Source organism: Dipodomys merriami, unplaced genomic scaffold, assembly GCF_024711535.1.
Source record: "Dipodomys merriami isolate MVZ:Mamm:240054 unplaced genomic scaffold, mDipMer1.0.p SCAF_20, whole genome shotgun sequence".
NCBI lineage: Eukaryota > Metazoa > Chordata > Mammalia > Rodentia > Heteromyidae > Dipodomys > Dipodomys merriami.
The window spans coordinates 31,428,164-31,446,352 of NW_027203382.1; the positions used below are offsets into that span (position 1 = coordinate 31,428,164).

Here is an 18,189-nt window from a genome sequence, read left to right on the forward strand (position 1 = left end):
CGAAATAGATACTGAATATAGTTGAAATAGACATTGAAGAGAGTTAAAACATGAATGAAGAGATTGAAAAAAGTGAATTTTCCAGTTCAGTCATAAGTATCTCTATTTGTTAATCTGTCCCAATGAATAGTACTATAATTTTATTCTGGGTATGGTAGCTCATGCCTGTAATCCTATTTGGGAGGCAAAGATCAGAAGAATTGTGGTTGGAAGCTAGCCCGGGCAAAAAGCTTGCAAGACTCCATCTTAACCAATAAGTCAGGCATGGTGGCAGTCCCTGTCATTCTACCTGCTCGGGAAGCCACAGATAGAAAAATCAGTCTGAGGCCACATCTGGGCAGAAATTCAAGACCCCACTCAGAAGGTAACTCAAACAAAAAAGGAATGGGGTTATGACTCAAATAATAGAGCATCTGCCTAGCACAAGACACTCATCTCAAACTCCAGGACTGCAAAACGAAAAGGAAAGGGAGTGGGGGAGTTAATAACAGATTGAAAAAACTTAGTTGGATAGTTTTAACAGCAGAATGGAAGGAGGAAAAAAGGAATTTCTGTAAATTATAGGGGAAAGCAATAGAAATCCCCAAGTGTAAGCAACCAAGAAAACAGACTGAAAAAAATAGTAAAGAGAGACTCGGGGCTTGGTGGACGGTACCAATTGTGTCGTTAAGAGAGAGTAGAAAAGGACAGCCCCAAGAAAGTCCCTGTGGACATAAGGAGTGAAAAGTTCTGTAGTGTGCCAAGAGATGCTAAACCACATTGAAGAAGCTGAGCAAATCCCAGACAGGACAAACCCAAAGAAGTCCCAGCCACAGCGTGGTCAGAAAGGACAGCTTACTGCGGATCTTCAATTCCTCCTGTAAGGCCGGAAGTCACTTCAATGGTGGTGGTTTTTAAAACCAATGGAAAATGACATAACAGGTTTTAAATGCTAAAAGAATAGTCAATAAGTGTTCTAAACCCAGAAAAACACCCTTTAGTAATAAAGAGGAAATTAGAGAACTACTTACCAGTAGTACTTCCTAAGAGAATAAAGGAAAAACTTTTTAAAAGGCTAAGGAGGACAATCAAATGAATTTAGGGATACTGAGAAGGGAAAAGAACTGAAGGAGTAAAAACAGTTTGATGTCCTCAAGCTTTTCGCTCATGGTCGAACAGGAAAGTCCATAAGCTTCTTATTTCCAGTTACTACCAGCAAACTGGAAATGGCTCTATGGCTCACAGTGGTAGAGCAGAAAAAGCTCAGAGACAGTGCCCAGGCCCTGAGTTTAAAAAAAAAAAAAAAAAAAAGTAGCCAGGCACCTGTAATCCTAGCTACTCAGGAGGCTAAGATCTGAGGATTGAGGTTCAAAGCCAGCCGGGGCAGGAAACTCCATGAGACTCTTATCTCCAACAAACCACTAGAAAACCAGAGGTGGCGCTGTGGCTCAAGTGGTAGAGCACTCGCCTTAAGCTGAAGAGCTGAGGGACAGCGCCCAAGCCCAGAGTTCAAAGCCCTACAACCGACAAAAAAAAAAAGTTAGATATGGAAAGTCCAGTATGGTTCCACATGCACAAAGAAAAAAAATACACACACACACACACACACACACACACACACACACACACACACATAATACCAATTGTCTTAGAAGTGGAAAGAGGACAAAGGTATTATGGAAAGAGGTAAGGTCTCTTTTTCATCTTTACTGGAGATCAATATGTGAATTAAATTAAGTCCTTTCAGTTTGGATAACGTTAACCTTTCCATTCTTATGAGTATATTGAGTCCACTAGTGAAGAGATAACTACCATAATTCTTTGGAGAGCAATTCTGGCAGTAGCCATTATGAAGTATTAGTTATCCCCTTCCTATGAATCTGTCTGAGCAGAAATGGTCACAGTGGTGGGCCCAAAGTGGTTTACCACAAGGAAAATGGCGACAAATTCATGCTTATCAGTAAGAGAATTGTTAAGTTACAGTAAATCTATACTGTATCACACTGTGAAATAAATATGAAATAATGCCCATAATATATGTTTTAGAGAAAGAAGATTGTGACATATAGTCAGATTCCATTTTGCCAAAAAATAAAAGCTACATAAGCACATGTACACATGTTTTTATAGGTTTGTATTTTACACATGATATACCTGTTGTGCATATTTCAAAGGATACATAATAAAACACTAATAGCAGTTCAAAATAGAAGTTAGGTAGATTAGAGGCAGATACACAGTTATGTTCTATGTTACACGCTTGCTGTGTGTCCACTGCTAATAGATCTAGGCCTGGGCTGATAGTTTGCATAAAATGTATTGTTTTCTATATTTTTATTGTTCATGTGTGGCATCATAATACCTGTAATAGCTTTTTATCCTAGCCATGTCTTCTAGATCTTCTGTTCTCCAGATACAGAACACTTTGATAGTTAGCCTATGTGGCTGCCTCGTTGCTACCTGCTGTGCAATGATACAGCATCTGGCCATTCCTCTTTAGATGAACATTGGCATATTTCCTTAGGCTAGAGAGATTGCAAGTTAGAAATACTAGGTGAAAGGCATATAATTTTAAATTGGATATACGCATAATTCCCTTCAAAGGACCTACCTTTCCCTTCAAAGAAATGACCTTTTATAGTTTCCTAGCCTCACTGCTGATTGCTTTGAAAGTGTGTTTGTAAAATGTTATCCTTGGGAAACGCTGAGGGAAGGGTTCATGAAACTCCATGGGTTATTTTTGCATCTTCCTATGAATCAGTACTTTTTTATTTAAATCCTAGCCATTCAGGAGGCTGAGATCAGGAGGAAGATTTCAGCTCAAAGCTACCCCAGCAAGAAGTTCATGAGAAGCCCCCCTCTCAATGAGTAAAAATGGCATTCTCTGATGGATATCTGCCATTTCACCTATGCATGAAGCATAAACAGGAGGATCGCAGTTGAAGCCAACCTAGGCAAAAATAATTAAATAATTTAAATAATTAAAGCAAAAAGGACTAGTGGCATAGTTCAAGTGATAGAGCATATGCCTGGCAAGCACAAGGCCTTGAGTTCAAACCCCAGTATTGCCAAAAGAAAATTGTTCACTGTGTTTCTTTTTTTTTTTTTTTTTTTCAGATAAGGGGTAGGTTTATTCAGTAGACCTGCTTGGACCAGGCAAGGGTGGCACTCCACGTGGCTGGGAAAGGCCTGGGAATGAGAGAGAGCTGGGAAGAGAGGAAAGAGAGAGAAAAGAGCAGAGAGAGGGGTAGCAAGAGAGCAAGAAAAGAGCAGCAAGAGCTAGAAACGAACAGAGAGAGAAAAGAAGAAGCTCACTGTGTTTCTTGTACCCGTTCTTGATCTTGAACTTAGGGCCTGGGCACTGCCTCTTAGTTTTTCTACTCAAAGCTAGAGCTCTACCATGAATCAAAGCTCTACTCCTGGCTTTTTTGGTGGTAAATTGGAGCCAGCCTGGACTGAACCACAATGCTGATTGCCTCCTGAGTAACTACGAGTACAGGTGTGAGCCATCAGCACCCACAGATTTTACAGAAGTTTCTGTTGTTAGGAAATCGTACCAGCACCTAGTTAATTGTGTGTGTTTGAGGGAAATACCCTTATATTCCTTTGTCACCTGTGACCTTGGTAAAATTAAGCTATCGAATGGGCAACTGGACCCCTACATGGTAAGTAATCATCCTTGTTCTGCTTTCCTCAACCTGGTCCAGTGTGTGCCCCAGTGAGGTGTCTGCTGCTGACACAGGGTCCAGAGGAGATGGGAAGGGCCCCTGAGGGTGACTCAGCTCAGTACTTCTCACTTCCTGTGCAAGCAGCAACTGATTTCCCAACTATGGGAAATCATTACTTATTAATAATTCTATAACCCCCTCTTTTCCTTAGGCTTATTGGAAGGGACAAAAACAACGCAAAGACTATCTGAGCAGGCAGCAAGTGTTCCTTGGCAACGTTGATTCTGTTGTGAAGGTAAATAGCCCTACCCAATCAGGTGATTGACGTAAACTTTTTCCCCAGGACAGCCGTTGGCTTGTATGAGCCTTGAAGGTCAGCCCTAAGTTTGAATCCCCACTTTGTCTAATGAGTCAGTGAACTTCTTTACTCCTTTATGTGGTTATGAGAACTAAATGAGGGATTACTTTTATAACCACTAAATGCTCTTTGTCTAGAAAATCTAAAATGATGATCAAAGCTAGATATACATCCCCTTGCTGAGTTGAATTTGTTGTTATTCTTACTGATTTTTCTAATAATATCTGAAATATACAAACATGCTAGCTGAACAACTTAGTTGTAAAGCCAACATAAAGCCAATAGTGAGAGGCAGGAGGAGGAATTTGGGTCCTGAATTTGATGTTGAGCTAATCTAACCCAATTTTCCAGGCAGGAAGATAGCTCTGAGCTAGAGATAGCAAAGGCACCGTGGTGACCCCTCTCACAGAGCAAAAGGTCAAAGAATTATACAAAAACAAACTGCAGATAAGTTGAAAAGCCAGATGACAGAACAGCAGGGCAGGGCTGGAGAGGAATTGGAAGCAGAGGAGGCTGAGTTTATAAGATACTTTAAACTGAAGATGGAGAATGGTCCCCTGTACGTGAGCTCCTTAATAAAACAATGTGGTGTTACCAAATAATGCACTTTTAGGAAATTCTTATAAGTGATATTCAGGACTGCTTGGTGATGGCCTTGGTTTCTCTGTTCCACTGTATTTTAGATCCAGTCCTGGTTCCGGATGGCAGCAGCAAGGAAGAATTACCTCTCACGACTGCAGTACTTCAAAGATCACGTAAGGGAAATGCACGTGGGCTTGCAGCTGGGTTGCAAAGGAGCAAGATAAATGCATACTGAAAGTTAGCATTGGCTGCTTTTTTTTACATGGTAGAAATCACCACTTACAAAAGAATATGCCTGAAAGCCAGGCGCCGGTGGTTCACGCCTGTAATCTTAGCTACTCTGAAGGTTGAGATCTGAGGATCCCAGTTCAAAGCCAGCCCGGGCAGGAAAGTCCGTGAGACTCTTATCTCCAACTAACCCCCAGAAAAGCAGAAGTGGCGCTGTGGCTCAAGTGGTAGAGTGCCCGCCTTGAGCTGAAGAGCTTAGGGACAGTACCCAGGCCCCAAGTTCAAGCCCCACAACCAAAAAAAAAACCAAAATGAATACACCTGAGAGCCAAGGACGATTGATCTGTTCAGTTCAGAAATCGCAGTGAGACTCAAACTTCACCAGTCAGGAAGAGAGAGAAAATAAGCCACAGGAAAACAGTGTAGACTAGTAATACCAAAGATAAGATTTAGAGAAGGCCGGGCGCACGTGGTTCAGCCCTGTTCAGGAGGCTGAGATCTGAGGATCACAGTTCTAAGCCAGCCAGGGCAGAAAAGTCTCGATAAGACTCTTCTACTCACAAGACACTATGTTGGAAATGAATTTTACAACTTCAGAGGGAGGGGAGTTGGGAAGAGGGATAGCAGGAGAAAACAAGGGAAGGGGTAACAAAAAAATAAATTTAAAGGAAAAGACTCTTATCTCAACCAGAAGTGGCCCTGAGACTCAGAATGGTAGAGTGCTAGCCTTGAACAAAAGAGCCCAGGAACAGTGCCCAGGCCTTGAGTTCAAGCCCCATCACTGACAAAAAAAAAAATATTCTAGTGAAGAATGTACATTTTTCTTAACCACTAACTTATTTAAATTGAAGCCCACCAATTTTTCAGAATTTTCAAAGGATAGGTGAATGCATATTGGATCTAAGTTCTGGGCTAAAATTCTTTTCCCTTTATAGGTCTACCATTTACTTAAACAGTCCCCCTATAGTCTTGCTTATATTTACAGCTAATTTTATCCCTTCTTCAAAAAAAAAAAGGAAAGAAAAAAAATACATGTTGAAGGCACTACATCGCTATATCATCAGTTTTAAATGGTGTCAGGTTTTCTTAGTTGCAGTATGTTATTTATCTTTAATATGCTGCATTTGTTTTGTCATAGTATCAGTAGTTGTTGTTCTTTTTCTTCTCCTTCTCCTCCTTTTCCTCCTTTTTTTTTCTTCTTTCTTCTTTGTGCCAGTACTAAGGTTTTAACCCAGGGCCTGGGCACTCAAGGCTGGAGCTCTACCTCTTGAGCCCACAGCTTCACTTTCCAGCTTTTTTATGGTTAATTGGAGATAAGAATTTCCCAGAATTTTCCTGCCTAGACTGGCTTCGAACCCTAAACCTCAGATCTCAGCCTCCTCCGAAGCTAGCATGATAGATGTGAGCCGCTGGGCCTGGCTAGTATCCATTCTTAATCATTCCTGAATTCTAAAATAGTGGGGTAGATGGGACTCAGGTGGAGTGGGGATCATGGCATGTCTCCATGTTTTGCAGAAAAATGAAATTGTGAAAATACAGTCTCTCCTGAGAGCAAACAAAGCTAGAGATGACTACAAAACACTAGGTAAGTGGTCACACGCGCCAACAAGCCTGGATTCCTTACTCACCACAAATGAGTACTTTCCATCTTAGTGGCTTCAGAGCCTGTGTCAGAAAAGAGCACAATGCCAATTTCTCCGAAGACTTTTGGTGATTGAAGGCTCTAAGGTCTGATCTAAAGCGCAGAAAGTGCAACCAGGCCTTCCAGTTGTAAGTGGAGGGAGACAGGGATGGAGGAGGGGAGGAGTAAGAGAATTGGATAAAGAATGAAGTTGACATAAGTGCTGTTATTTTTACATTACGTATGAGCTATATCGAAGAAAGAATCAATTGTAAAAGAAAGTGAACAAGAAAAGGTTAATTATTCAATGTAATTGCTAGCTTATGATTTCCTCTATCTTAAGGATAAAATATGTTCATATATTTTATATGAAAATATGTTCATATAGGCTGGAAATACAAATTTTAAAAAATCCACTGTCTCATCTCCCAAAGATATAACCTCAAAGATGATAAACCTCAAATCAAAGTCATTTCTCTCATGAAGACCAGCAGAAGTTAACAAAATAGTAACATAAATGACTCTATATTTGGTTGTTCATGCTGAGTTCATGCTAAGAATTGTGCTTTTGGTTTAACTGTTGTCCTTTGAGAGTCAGAACTGCACAGAACCAAGCTAACAGTACAAGGAAGATCAACTGGCCCTAGATGAGCAAGCCCTCATTGAGATTGCATAGCTGGACCTTTTAAGTCATTTTTATTTTACTATTTCTTCTTTTTTTTCTGGTACCAGGACTTGAACTCAGAGTCGTACACTTTCACTCTGCTTTTTCACAGCCAGAGCTCTACCACTTGAGCCACACTTCCAGTCCAACATTTTGCTGGTTAATTATAGAGTCTTGCAACTTTTTCTGACTAAGCTGTCTTTGAAGCTTCAGGATCCTTAAATCTCAGCCTGCTGAGTAGCTAGGATTCTAAGTGTGAGCCAGTGGTCCAGCTCTATTAATGGTCCTAATTGTTCATCCCAGATAGTTTATTCTTAATCTTTACTGTTGTTCGCATTAAGCATGCTTTTTAAAAGTTGGTTTTTTAGCCAGGCCCTGGTGGCTCACCTGTAATTCCAGCTATTCAGGAGGCTGAAATTTGAGGATCACAGTTCAAGGCAAGAAAGTTCGTGAGAATCTAAGCTCCAGTTAGCACCAGAAAACCAGAAGTGGTGTTATGACTCTTTTTTTTTGGGGGGGGGGGGTCCGGTCATGGGGCCTGAACTCTGGGCCTGGGCACTGTCCCTCAGCTCTTCAGCTCAAGGCTAGCACTCTACCACTTGAGCCACAGCACCACTTCCGGCTTTTTTCTTATGTGGTGCTGAGGAATCGAATCCAGGGCCTCATGCATGCAAGGCAAGCGCTCTACCACTGAGCCACCTTCCCAGCCTCTGGTGTTATGACTCTTAAGTGGTAGAGCACTAGCCTTGAGCAAAAAAAGCTCAGGGATATAACCCAAGCTCTGAGTTCAAACCCCATGATCCCCCCAAAAAAGTGAGTTTTTTCCCCCCACTAGTCAAGAGTACCTAGTAATTTTTTGAAGCATAAAGTTGAAGTTACTATGAGAAACCTTCTTGGAATTTAAGTAAGAATATACTCAGGGGGGGTGGGAAGGTGGCTCAGTGGTAGAGTGCTTGCCTTGTATGCATGAGGCCCTGGGTTCGATTCCCCAGCACCGTATAAGCAAAAAGAAAAAAGCTAGAAGTGGCGCTGTGGGTCAAATGGTAGAGTGCTAGCCTTGAGCTTAAGAGCTGAGGGACAGCGTCCAGGCCCAGAGTTCAGGCCCCACGACTGGACCCCCCCCAAAAAAAAAGAATATACTCAGGGGGCTGGGAAGGTGGCTCAGTGGTAGAGTGCTTTCCTTGCATGCATGAGGCCCTGGGTTTGATTCCTCAGCATCACTAGGCAGAAAAAACTGGAAGTGGCACTGTGGCTCAAGTAGTGCACTAGCCTTGAGTGGAATTGTTCAGGGACAGTGCCCAGGCCCAGAGTTCAAGCCCCATGACCAGCAAAAATATATATACTTTTTTTTTCTATACACACCTGATCCTCAGCTCCTTCCCATGTTCTATACAGTAAGGGCAAAGATCAAGCTTCACTTTGTAAAAGCTTTCTATTTCTGTCAAGTAGAACATCCACTCATTATTTGATTGATTGTGGGTTGGCATTTACAATTCTCTCTAATGACCCTTCCTAGGTCAGCTTTCACCTCGTTCCAGCTCCTTCCCAAGGGTCCTTTGTGCTTAGAGATAGCACTTCCTGCTTCCTGCTAGCCAACTATTAATCCCTTATCTGGCTCAGCCACCAGGTCTCAGAGTCCAGGTCACTGTGTTAGCTTTCTTTCCCTCAACTTTAAGGCACAGATAGTCCTATCTTCTCAGAGCATGAGTCTTGGGAACAGTGTGAGAAAGGGCTGATAAAGGAGTGTTAGATAACTAGAAGTAATGAGCTCAGACACAAGACATTATCCACCATGTGTGTGTTTATTTATATGACTTTCCCTGTCCAGATTTTACAGAATCCAGAATGATTCACTCCACAAAGTCCTGCCATTGGTATCTTTTTGCTGGTAATACTTTTTTGCAGACCTGGTTTCTTTCCTGTTGATATGTCAAGTGTGCCTGTTCTTCTCTCCTCAGTTGGTTCTGAAAACCCACCATTAACAGTAGTCCGCAAGTTTGTACATCTGTTAGAACAAAGTGACCTGGACTTCCAGGAAGAGCTGGAGGTGGCGCGATTAAGAGAGGAAGTAGTGACAAAGATCAGGGCTAATCAGCAGCTGGAGAAAGACCTCAACCTGATGGACATCAAGATTGGACTTCTGGTGAAGAACAGGATCACGCTGGAGGTCAGTAGGGAGGGGACAGGAGACTGTCAGCTGCCAGCGGCACAGAAAAGAAGCTCTCACTGCATGGTGGTCTAGCTAAGAGCACTCAGAATCTGTAATCATTGACTGTACACAAACCTTTGTAATAAAACTAAGGCATTTATGTTTCTAAGCCAAACATCAGTGGCTCACACCTGTAATCCTAGCTATTCAGGAGGCTGAGATCTGAGGATTGCAGTTCAAGGATAGCAGTTCAAAGCCAGCCCGGGCAGGAAACTCCATGAGACTCTTATCTCCAATAAACTGCTTGAAAACTGGAAGTAGCACTGTGGCTCAAGCGGTAGAGCGCTCTCCTTGAGCTGAAGAGCTCAGGGACAATGCCCAAGCCCAGAGCTCAAGCCCCAGGACCAACCAAAACAACAACAAAAAACAACAACAACAACAACAAAAACCCAGAAGTGGCTCTGTAGCTCAAAATAATAGAGCACTAGCATTGAGCAAAAGAGCTTAGGGACAGCATCTAGGCCCTGAATTCAAGCTCCATTACCAACAACAACAAAAAGTCTCAAAGTGGTCATTTTGCAGGTACCAGTGACTCTGACCTATAATACTAGCCACTCAAAAGGAAGCTAAGATCAGAGGATTGCAGTTCAAAATCAGCCCAGGAAGACAAATCCATGAGCCTCTTATCACCAGTTTAACCAGCCAAAAGCTACAAGTAGAGATATGGATCAAGTGGTAGAATGCCAGCCTTGAGTGGAAAAACTAAGTGAGAACACAAGGCTCTGAGTTCAAGACCCAGTAACTGCACAAAAAATAAATGTTATTTTTTTAAAACATAGAACAAATTTTTAGGGTAAGACCTCTCTCTATGTCCCACTTCCTTTTCAATACACCCCATCTGTTTTCAGAAAACTGACTGGGCATGGAGGAAAGCTAGCCTTCTACAAGCTGGGAGGGGCTGGGGTGTGGAGCACCACTGCTAGTGACTGAGCGCTCTTCTGCTTGGCCGGAAGATGAGCCGTCCCCAGGCCCTGTGAGGGGCCTGCGAATGCCCATCCTTGTCCTCAAGACCCAGTAAAGATCCCACGGAACAAGCTAAGGAGACAATATGGAAAACAGAGCAGTTTATAACACAGAAAATGATTGTGTTTTCTAAGTACTCAAAAGTTTGTTGTTGTTTTAATTAAAGCTATTTAGCTGGGCGTTTGTGACTCACACCTCTGATCCTAGCTACTCAGGAGGCTGACATTTGAGGATCACAGTTCAAAGCCTGGGCAAGAAAGTCTGTAAGACACTATCTCCAATAAATTATCGAAAAGCCAGAAATGGAGCTGTGGCTCAAGTGGCACTAGCCTTGGGCAGAAGAAGCTAAGGGATAGCACCTAGGTCCTGAATTCATGCCCATCACCAGCAAAAAAAAAAAACAAAAAAAACAAAAAACAAAAAAAAACAAGCTATTTCAAGGTTCCATATTTAACTGTTTTCATCATTTTATGAAATCATGTATTTGTATTATTTGTTGCCATAAAAAGTTTTAAAGGAGACTCTATTCCAGAAGATCCAATATCTTTTATGGCCTTAAACTACTCTTGTATTCTACCCCATAAACTTGCAAACAGTAAATATCTTGATTTTTTTTTTCAAATAAAGGCTTAGTTCACATCAGTAGATAGTTTAAATAGTGTGCTCTTTTGGAAGTACAACCACTGGCAGACGTAGAAAGCCTCTGTGAATATTTGAGGGTTTGCTTTACTTTCTAAAAGTAAAGTTTATTCCTAGATAGCATTATGAGGCAAAGTTAAATTATTTGAGCTAGCCTTAAAATCTCAGAATCCCCATCACTGAGGCTGAGACACACAAACTGCTTGAACCCAGGAATCTGGAATCAGCATGAGCAACATGGCAAGACCCCATCTTAATTTAAAAAATAAAATAAAAATTTTATTGGTATATTTTTAGATACCAAATATATATCTAATATTTATTAGAAGTTAGAGGTTAGTTGAATGATTATGAGGTTAGTTGAATGATTATGAACTGTATAGCCTTCAGTCTCATTATTGATAGTAACGTGTCTTGTTTGATAGTAAGTATAGCCAGTCAGAGGTTTATTTGTGGTAATACAGAAGTAACAAAAAAAAAATTACTGAGGGCCATAGAATTAGTTTAGCTTGTATGTCTAACAGCCACTAAATGTGTTTTGAAGAATATTTAAAGGCAGGGGAACCTAATATATTACCTAAAACAATATTTTTTTATTATTTATTTATTTTGGTCACGGGGCTTGAACTCTGGGCCTGGGCGCTGTCCCTCAGCTCTTCAGCTCAAAGCTAGCGCTCTACCACTTGAGCCACAGGGCCACTTCTGGTTTTCTGGTGGTTTATTAGAGATGAGTGTCTCACAGAATTTTCCTGCTGGGGCTGGCTTTGAACCATGATCCTCAGATCTCAGCCTCCTGAGTAGCTAGGATTACAGGTGTAAGCCACCAGTACCCAGCTATTATTTCTTTTACTGTAAAAGAAAATATATTTTCTTTGTAGTTTTGAGTTGCATTTCTCTACTAGCCAAAAATAGTGTCTTTTAACGTACTTTCTTAGCCATATATGTGTGTGTGTTTATATATATATATATATGATATATATATGAAATATTAATTCAAATCCTTTATCCTTTTGAGCTATTTGTCTTCTGTTTTTGAATTGTATGTTATTTTATTTATTTTGCATACGACTATCTTATCTAATACAGGCAAGACTACAAATACTCTCTCCCATCCTGTGAGTAGTCTTGTTATTTTGATGGTATACTTTAAACTACATAAGGTTTTAATTTTATCAAATCTAGTTCATTTTGTTTTATCACTTGTGTTTTTGGTGTCATAGCTAAAAAACTATTGCCTATTCCAAAGTTATAAACGTTTATATCTAGTTCTTTAAAAAAAAAAAAAGTTTTACTGGTTTTGTTCTTACATTTAGTTCTCTGATCTCTTTGGAGTTACTTTTTGTTTATGCTGTCTGGCAGGAGTCAGATTCCTTTTGAATGTGGATATCCAGTTGTCTCAGCATCATTTGGTAAACACTGTTCTTTCATTGCATTGGCTTGGCGACTACATTAAATCCTAAGAGCAAACAGATCTAGCTTTGGGGGACATGTATTATTACAAAAGCCAAATTCCCTTTGCATTTCCTTAACACTCTATCCCTTTGTTTCCTAATGAAGAAAATGAGGCTTTCAACTGTGTGTGCTGCAGGGCAGTGTGTGAGAGAGAAAGTAAGAGGTACCCAAATCAAAGGTAGTTATGTTATAACAATTCTTCACAGGATGTAATCTCACATAGAAAAAAGCTGAATAAGAAAAAGGGAGAACTGGAACTTCTGAATAACACCGACAACCAGGGGATCAAAAGCCTTAGTAAGGAACGGAGGAAAACACTAGAGACATACCAGCAGCTGTTTTACCTTCTACAGGTGAGCACAATTTGTTTGGGAGTTTGGAATAAACACACTGCCTTATGTTTGTGGATTACGCTGGGTCTTTCCCCCAGGCTTCTACAGTAATCACCTACAGCATCTACGAATACAACCACTGTCTTAGGTGCTTTCCATGCATTTTGTCATTTAATTCTTACTGTAACTACTAGGAACTGGGAAAGGCTAGGTTGTCAATTGTCATCCTTCCCATGTTGCTGATAACAATACTGACACTCCACCAGTGAATGACGAAGCAGAACTTGGGTAGTTTGACTTCATCATCTATGTTTTTTTTATCATCTGTGTTCGTATGCTACTGCGATCTGCAGTATGAATCTAACAGTGACCAGCAGAAGTGGTTAACCATGGGAGACTGAAGTCATTGAGCAAAACAGATCTTTACAGACCAGTCTGTCCTTGTTCAGGGAACAGAGCCCTCAGAGCACCAGGATTAGGAAAATTCGGTGATGTTCTGTTTCATTATATTCATAGCACCACTGTTACCAAAATGAATTGTGATTCTTACATTGCTTTTACAGTTCTGGCAAGAACTAATTATGTTCCATTGGCTGCATTTGGACTCTGGTGGAATGATTATTGTTTCCCTTTGTCATTGATTCACCCTGGCCACCCTACTAGTATATACAATTTTAGGCACATAGGTGGGTGATAGTGACAGGTAGAAACTAGCAAGAGGTGGATCAGCAGTTCTTGCTGTGAGGGTTAGATATCCCTAGTATGGGATTCAAAACCTGAATCTTTACCTGAACATATCACTAGAATCAAATGTATAGAGAAAAACACATTATGAAAACCACAAACAAGAGTTGTGGCTAGCTCCACTGAAAGACAAGATCTTAATTTTGGTAGAGTTAAGGATTCTCTGAAACAAGAGATTGGCGAACTTCTTCAAACAGACGTAAGTACTTCTACTGGCCACCAGGTGGCAGCATAGGAAGAAAAATGCTAGTTAGACTTGTCTGTGGAGCCTGTTGCTAATCCCAGAAGCCTTTTAGAAACAAAAGGGTCACTTGGAGAAGGAAAGTTTTTGGTTTTGTTGGTATTTGGTTAGTTGATTGGTTGGATGAATGAATGGATGGGTGGATGGATGGTTGAGTATTGCTCCGCTTCTTGGAAAGCAATCATTAACAATCATTAATTGAGAATTTGTCTTTTCTATAAATTCCAAGTTTATGCAGTTTCTTCCGTTTTTTCTAAACTTGACAGAACTGTCAGGAGAAAAGTGAAAAATTAATCATCAGCCTAAGTCTTACATTGTATACTCTGTTATAAATGGAGGTTCAGCTATGGAAAGGAGAACACATCCAGGAAAATGTTTGGAATAACTATACCAAGTTTATCCTCTAAATAATCCCAAACTGGTAGCACAGAACAGCCCATCCAGATGTTTCAAGTGAAGTGTCTCTTGTGCTTTTCCCACCTTTCCCTCTCTTGCAACATTCACCCATGCTCAGTGAAGAAACTATAGAAAAGAAAGTGGGCTGGATTCTTAGTGTCTTCAGATGACACTTAACCAAAGCAGCGGATTATTGAGGAACAGTTTTACTTTGGGTTTGTCTCTTTGGTCTGAGCCTAAATGTAAATGCTTGGGATCTCCTGATGGGGTTACAAGAATGCTTCTTTCTTTGGCCCATAAGTGAGTTTCCTTTCTCACAATTCCCAATGCTTAGGTAGAGTCAGGAAAGAATCCCAACACAAGAGCTGTCAAGAAAACATTGTCCTGAGTTTCTCACGCATAAAATGTTAACCAATTATGAGTTCAAGTGTGAACTATAGTACTGGAGACTTGGGCTCCAAGGTTACAGAACCTGCCTCACAAGCTCAAGGCTTGGCCTTAGGTTCAAACCCCCAGTATCACCAAAAAGAAGGAAAAAAATGTAAGCCTAAGTAGTCATGAAAACCAGCAATTAGTTTTCTTAAAAACCTTAAAGCCAAACTTCTAGAGTTAAATTTCTAGTTGCAAATTAAACATTTTTGGCAGAAGGAATTTCTCTGTATAGATTCTTCCCTCTGTACTGTTTCTTTCTTACAGCCACACCTTATGAGTGTAGTCACTACTGAAGACAATCCCTGTAGCTGTGAACGCTGGTTCTTTATTCTACCTATCCTCAGTAGGATCCCGGACACTCTGTGTCAGTTTTCATTCCTGATCATTCTTTTTAATTCCTTTTTGCTCTTTAGGTTTGGGTTACATTCCCCTAGAACTCTCCTCACCAGTTCTCCTGACCTTTGCCAGCTTCTGCCAGCCTCCCTGCTCACTCACTGGCAAGCTTTGTGGCCACCTCATTCTCTCCACACACAAGCATAACCTTTTCTGTCTGATCTCAGATGTTATATGTTTTTCCTCTTCATCAATACTGGACCAGTCTATGTAGCTGTGCCTTTCGTCCACTTTTGCTGGTCTCTTTGGATACGGAGTTCGGTGAGCTCACCTACCTGTCTTCTGCATCTCTACAGTGAAGATGAATGTGTGACTCCAAAGGGTTCACCATATAAAGTATATAGATGATTATTGTATATTCTAGGAAATATGCCAGAGAATGTGTAATACTTAAATAGAGCTATCTGTACAATATTAGCCAATACTTTTGAAAGTCTTATATTCCATATGTTAATCTCTATGCTTTTAATGACACAAGTCATTGAAGACAATTACTACTTTCTGTTTCTATAAAGTATTAACATGTAGCTTGCGGGGGGGATATTTTTTTTTCTTCCATCTTTCCTTTTAGACCAACCCTTTATACCTGGCTAAGCTGATTTTCCAAATGCCACAGAACAAGTCGACTAAATTTATGGACACTGTTATTTTCACACTGTACAATTACGCCTCTAATCAGCGAGAAGAGTACCTACTCCTCAAGCTTTTTAAAGCTGCTCTGGAGGAAGAAATAAAGTACGTATATAAGTAGGTGTATAAAAATACCGATGTGTAGGTCATTTTCACTAAGGGTGGCTAGTTCAGGTTTACTAAAGTAACTTTGAAATTATTGTGCATAATTAAACCTATCAGATTTCCTAAGAATAAAATGCACTCTGAATTGTCAGATTTCCACTTTTTAGAGCTATATTCAGCTACACTTTCTGCCCACCAGTGAACCCTTTTCTGGGGTGCACTTAAGCTTTTCTGTTCTATATCAGCAAAACTGGAAGCATGAAGCTTACTGAAAATCAGTGAAGAAAATGTACTAAAATTCTCTGAGTTAAAAAAAAAAGCTACGTCTAAGTGGATAGAGATCATGCTGTCTGTCTGAATTGGTTTTCCCTTCTTACTAGAACTTTGGCTACCTTTGTTCATTTATTTTCTGAATCTATTATTGTTTTGTAAAAAATGAAGATGGCTAAATAATGGGCCCTTCAAAAGGGCATGAGAAATGTCCTAAGCTGAGGTGGACCTTCCTCGCCTTCCAGATTTCCTGAGTCATAGACTCTGCTTGTTCCTCAGGCTTCGGAAGCATGTGAACCAGGCATGGCACCCTTGGTGTATCTCCAAGCCAGGGCTGGAGCCATGCCTGACTCAGGAGAAGTTGTAAAACTCTGCTGTATTATCATGAGCAGATGGAGTAGATTGAACCAGTGGAAAGAAAGCTTCCAACTGGCTAAAGTGAAAGAGAAAGGCTGATTGGCCCAAAACCTTGAGCTATAGCTAGGAGATATAGGAAGGAGAGAAAGAAAGGAGATGGAGGAAAGGAAAGAGGAAAAAAGAAATGGAAGAAAAAGAGAAAAAGGAAGAAAGAGAGAAAGGAAAATTAAGAGCAGAGGACCGGTCTCAATGAGACCGTATCTAGTGAGTGGGGGTCTGAGCAAAGAATATGGGTATGACAGGATTTTGATGGGTCAGCTATTGTTTTATTGAACCACTGATTTCACCCTATCTACTTACTAATTGTATGAATTAGTCAAAAGGGAAAAGAAAACCGAATTTAAAAGTGGAAAGGGAGCCAGCAAAGGAAATAAAAAGGAATGTCTCGGTAAGATAAGTACTAGAATAGGGCTGTCAGCGCTGTCAGACACTGCCAGACACTGAAGGGAAAGGAAGTTGAAGGGGTGAGAGTGGCCGAGAGAGAGGAAGGACAGGGGTTCCCCAGGAGACAAGGGGTCCTCTTGTACAGGCAAGAAGCCATAAGTGTCAGATATAGGGATCAATAGCAACTCAGCCATGAGCTGTGGCTGAATCCCAGGGCAGGATCAAAAGATGTGGAGGCAGTTCAGAAAGTTATGTCTGAAATGGGGCAACTAGAGGAGGTTCAGTACATTAATAGTTAACACCTGGTAGTGTTAAATTTGCTCCATTTTCAGTCATTTTTATCTTCTAGATGGAAACAGAGGCAGAAGGTAATTGAAATCCTTAAATTGTTTACATAAGAAACAGATGCTTTAAAAATGATGGAAATCAAGTGGGGGCGTGGGGGTGCCAGTGACTCAGGCCTGTAATCCTTGCTACTCAGGAGGCTGAGAGCTGAGGGTTGCAGGTTTGAAGCCAGGAAAGTTCATGAGACTATTTTCTACAATTAACCACAAAAAGCTGGTAATGGAGCTGTGGCTCAGGTGGTAAAGTGCTGGCCTTGAGTACAAAAGCTCAGGAACATTGCTCAGGCCCAGAGTTCAAGCCCTACGAGCTGGGGAAAAAAAAAAATCAAAATCACACCTTCACAAAGTAAAATATATAATTCGACAAAATTATTGCCAGCAGGAAGAGGAAATGGTATTTAAAACTATCCACAGAAACAAACCATGTTGTTTTCTGTCTGTTGTTTGTGTTTGTTTTGTTGTTGTTTGGTTTTTGGTTTTGGCTGGGCTTTTTTAGATCAAAGGTGGACCAGGTACAAGAAATAGTCACTGGCAACCCTACAGTCATCAAGATGGTTGTCAGTTTCAACAGAGGCGCCCGGGGTCAGAACACACTGCGCCAGCTCCTGGCTCCAGTGGTGAAGGAGATCATTGATGACAAGGCCCTGATCATCAACACCAACCCCGTAGAGGTGTACAAGGCATGGGTGAACCAGCTGGAAACACAGACAGGAGAGGCCAGGTAACCATGTCAGAAGACAGCGATTTTCAATTATGGTTTTCATTTTGCTTTGTTTTTTAATTATGTTTTATAATCATGTCTATTTGTATATATTCTTAAAACTCTTTTAAGGAAAAAAAAAATCTGTTCTTGGATTTTTGTTGTTGTTGTTTTTGGCCAGGTACCAGTATGGCTCACACCTGTAATCGTAGCTACTTAAGAGACAGATCTGAGGATCACGGTTGGAAACCAGCCTGGACAGGAAAATCCATGAGACTCTTATTTCCACTTAACCACTCAAAACTAGGCCCTGAGTTCAAACCTCACAACCAATAAAAAAAAAAATCTCTTTTGCCTGGTGCCAGTGGCTTATCAATAACTTCTGCTACTCATGTGGCTGAGACGTGAGGATCAAGGTTCAAAGCCAGCCCACCCAGG

General features: G+C 40.8%; 1 protein-coding gene across 1 annotated transcript in view; it reads left to right on the forward strand.

Annotated features, from left to right (window-relative positions):
- The window catches only part of LOC138833021 (ras GTPase-activating-like protein IQGAP2), a 258,468-nt gene that overhangs the window by 193,167 nt on the left and 47,112 nt on the right, over positions 1-18,189 (forward strand). The window contains exons 18-24 of the mRNA XM_070031378.1: positions 3,859-3,942; positions 4,689-4,760; positions 6,331-6,400; positions 9,059-9,267; positions 12,570-12,716; positions 15,473-15,636; positions 17,548-17,772. Coding sequence (XP_069887479.1) covers positions 3,859-3,942; positions 4,689-4,760; positions 6,331-6,400; positions 9,059-9,267; positions 12,570-12,716; positions 15,473-15,636; positions 17,548-17,772 — 971 coding nt within the window. The remainder of the gene's footprint in view (positions 1-3,858; positions 3,943-4,688; positions 4,761-6,330; positions 6,401-9,058; positions 9,268-12,569; positions 12,717-15,472; positions 15,637-17,547; positions 17,773-18,189) is intronic.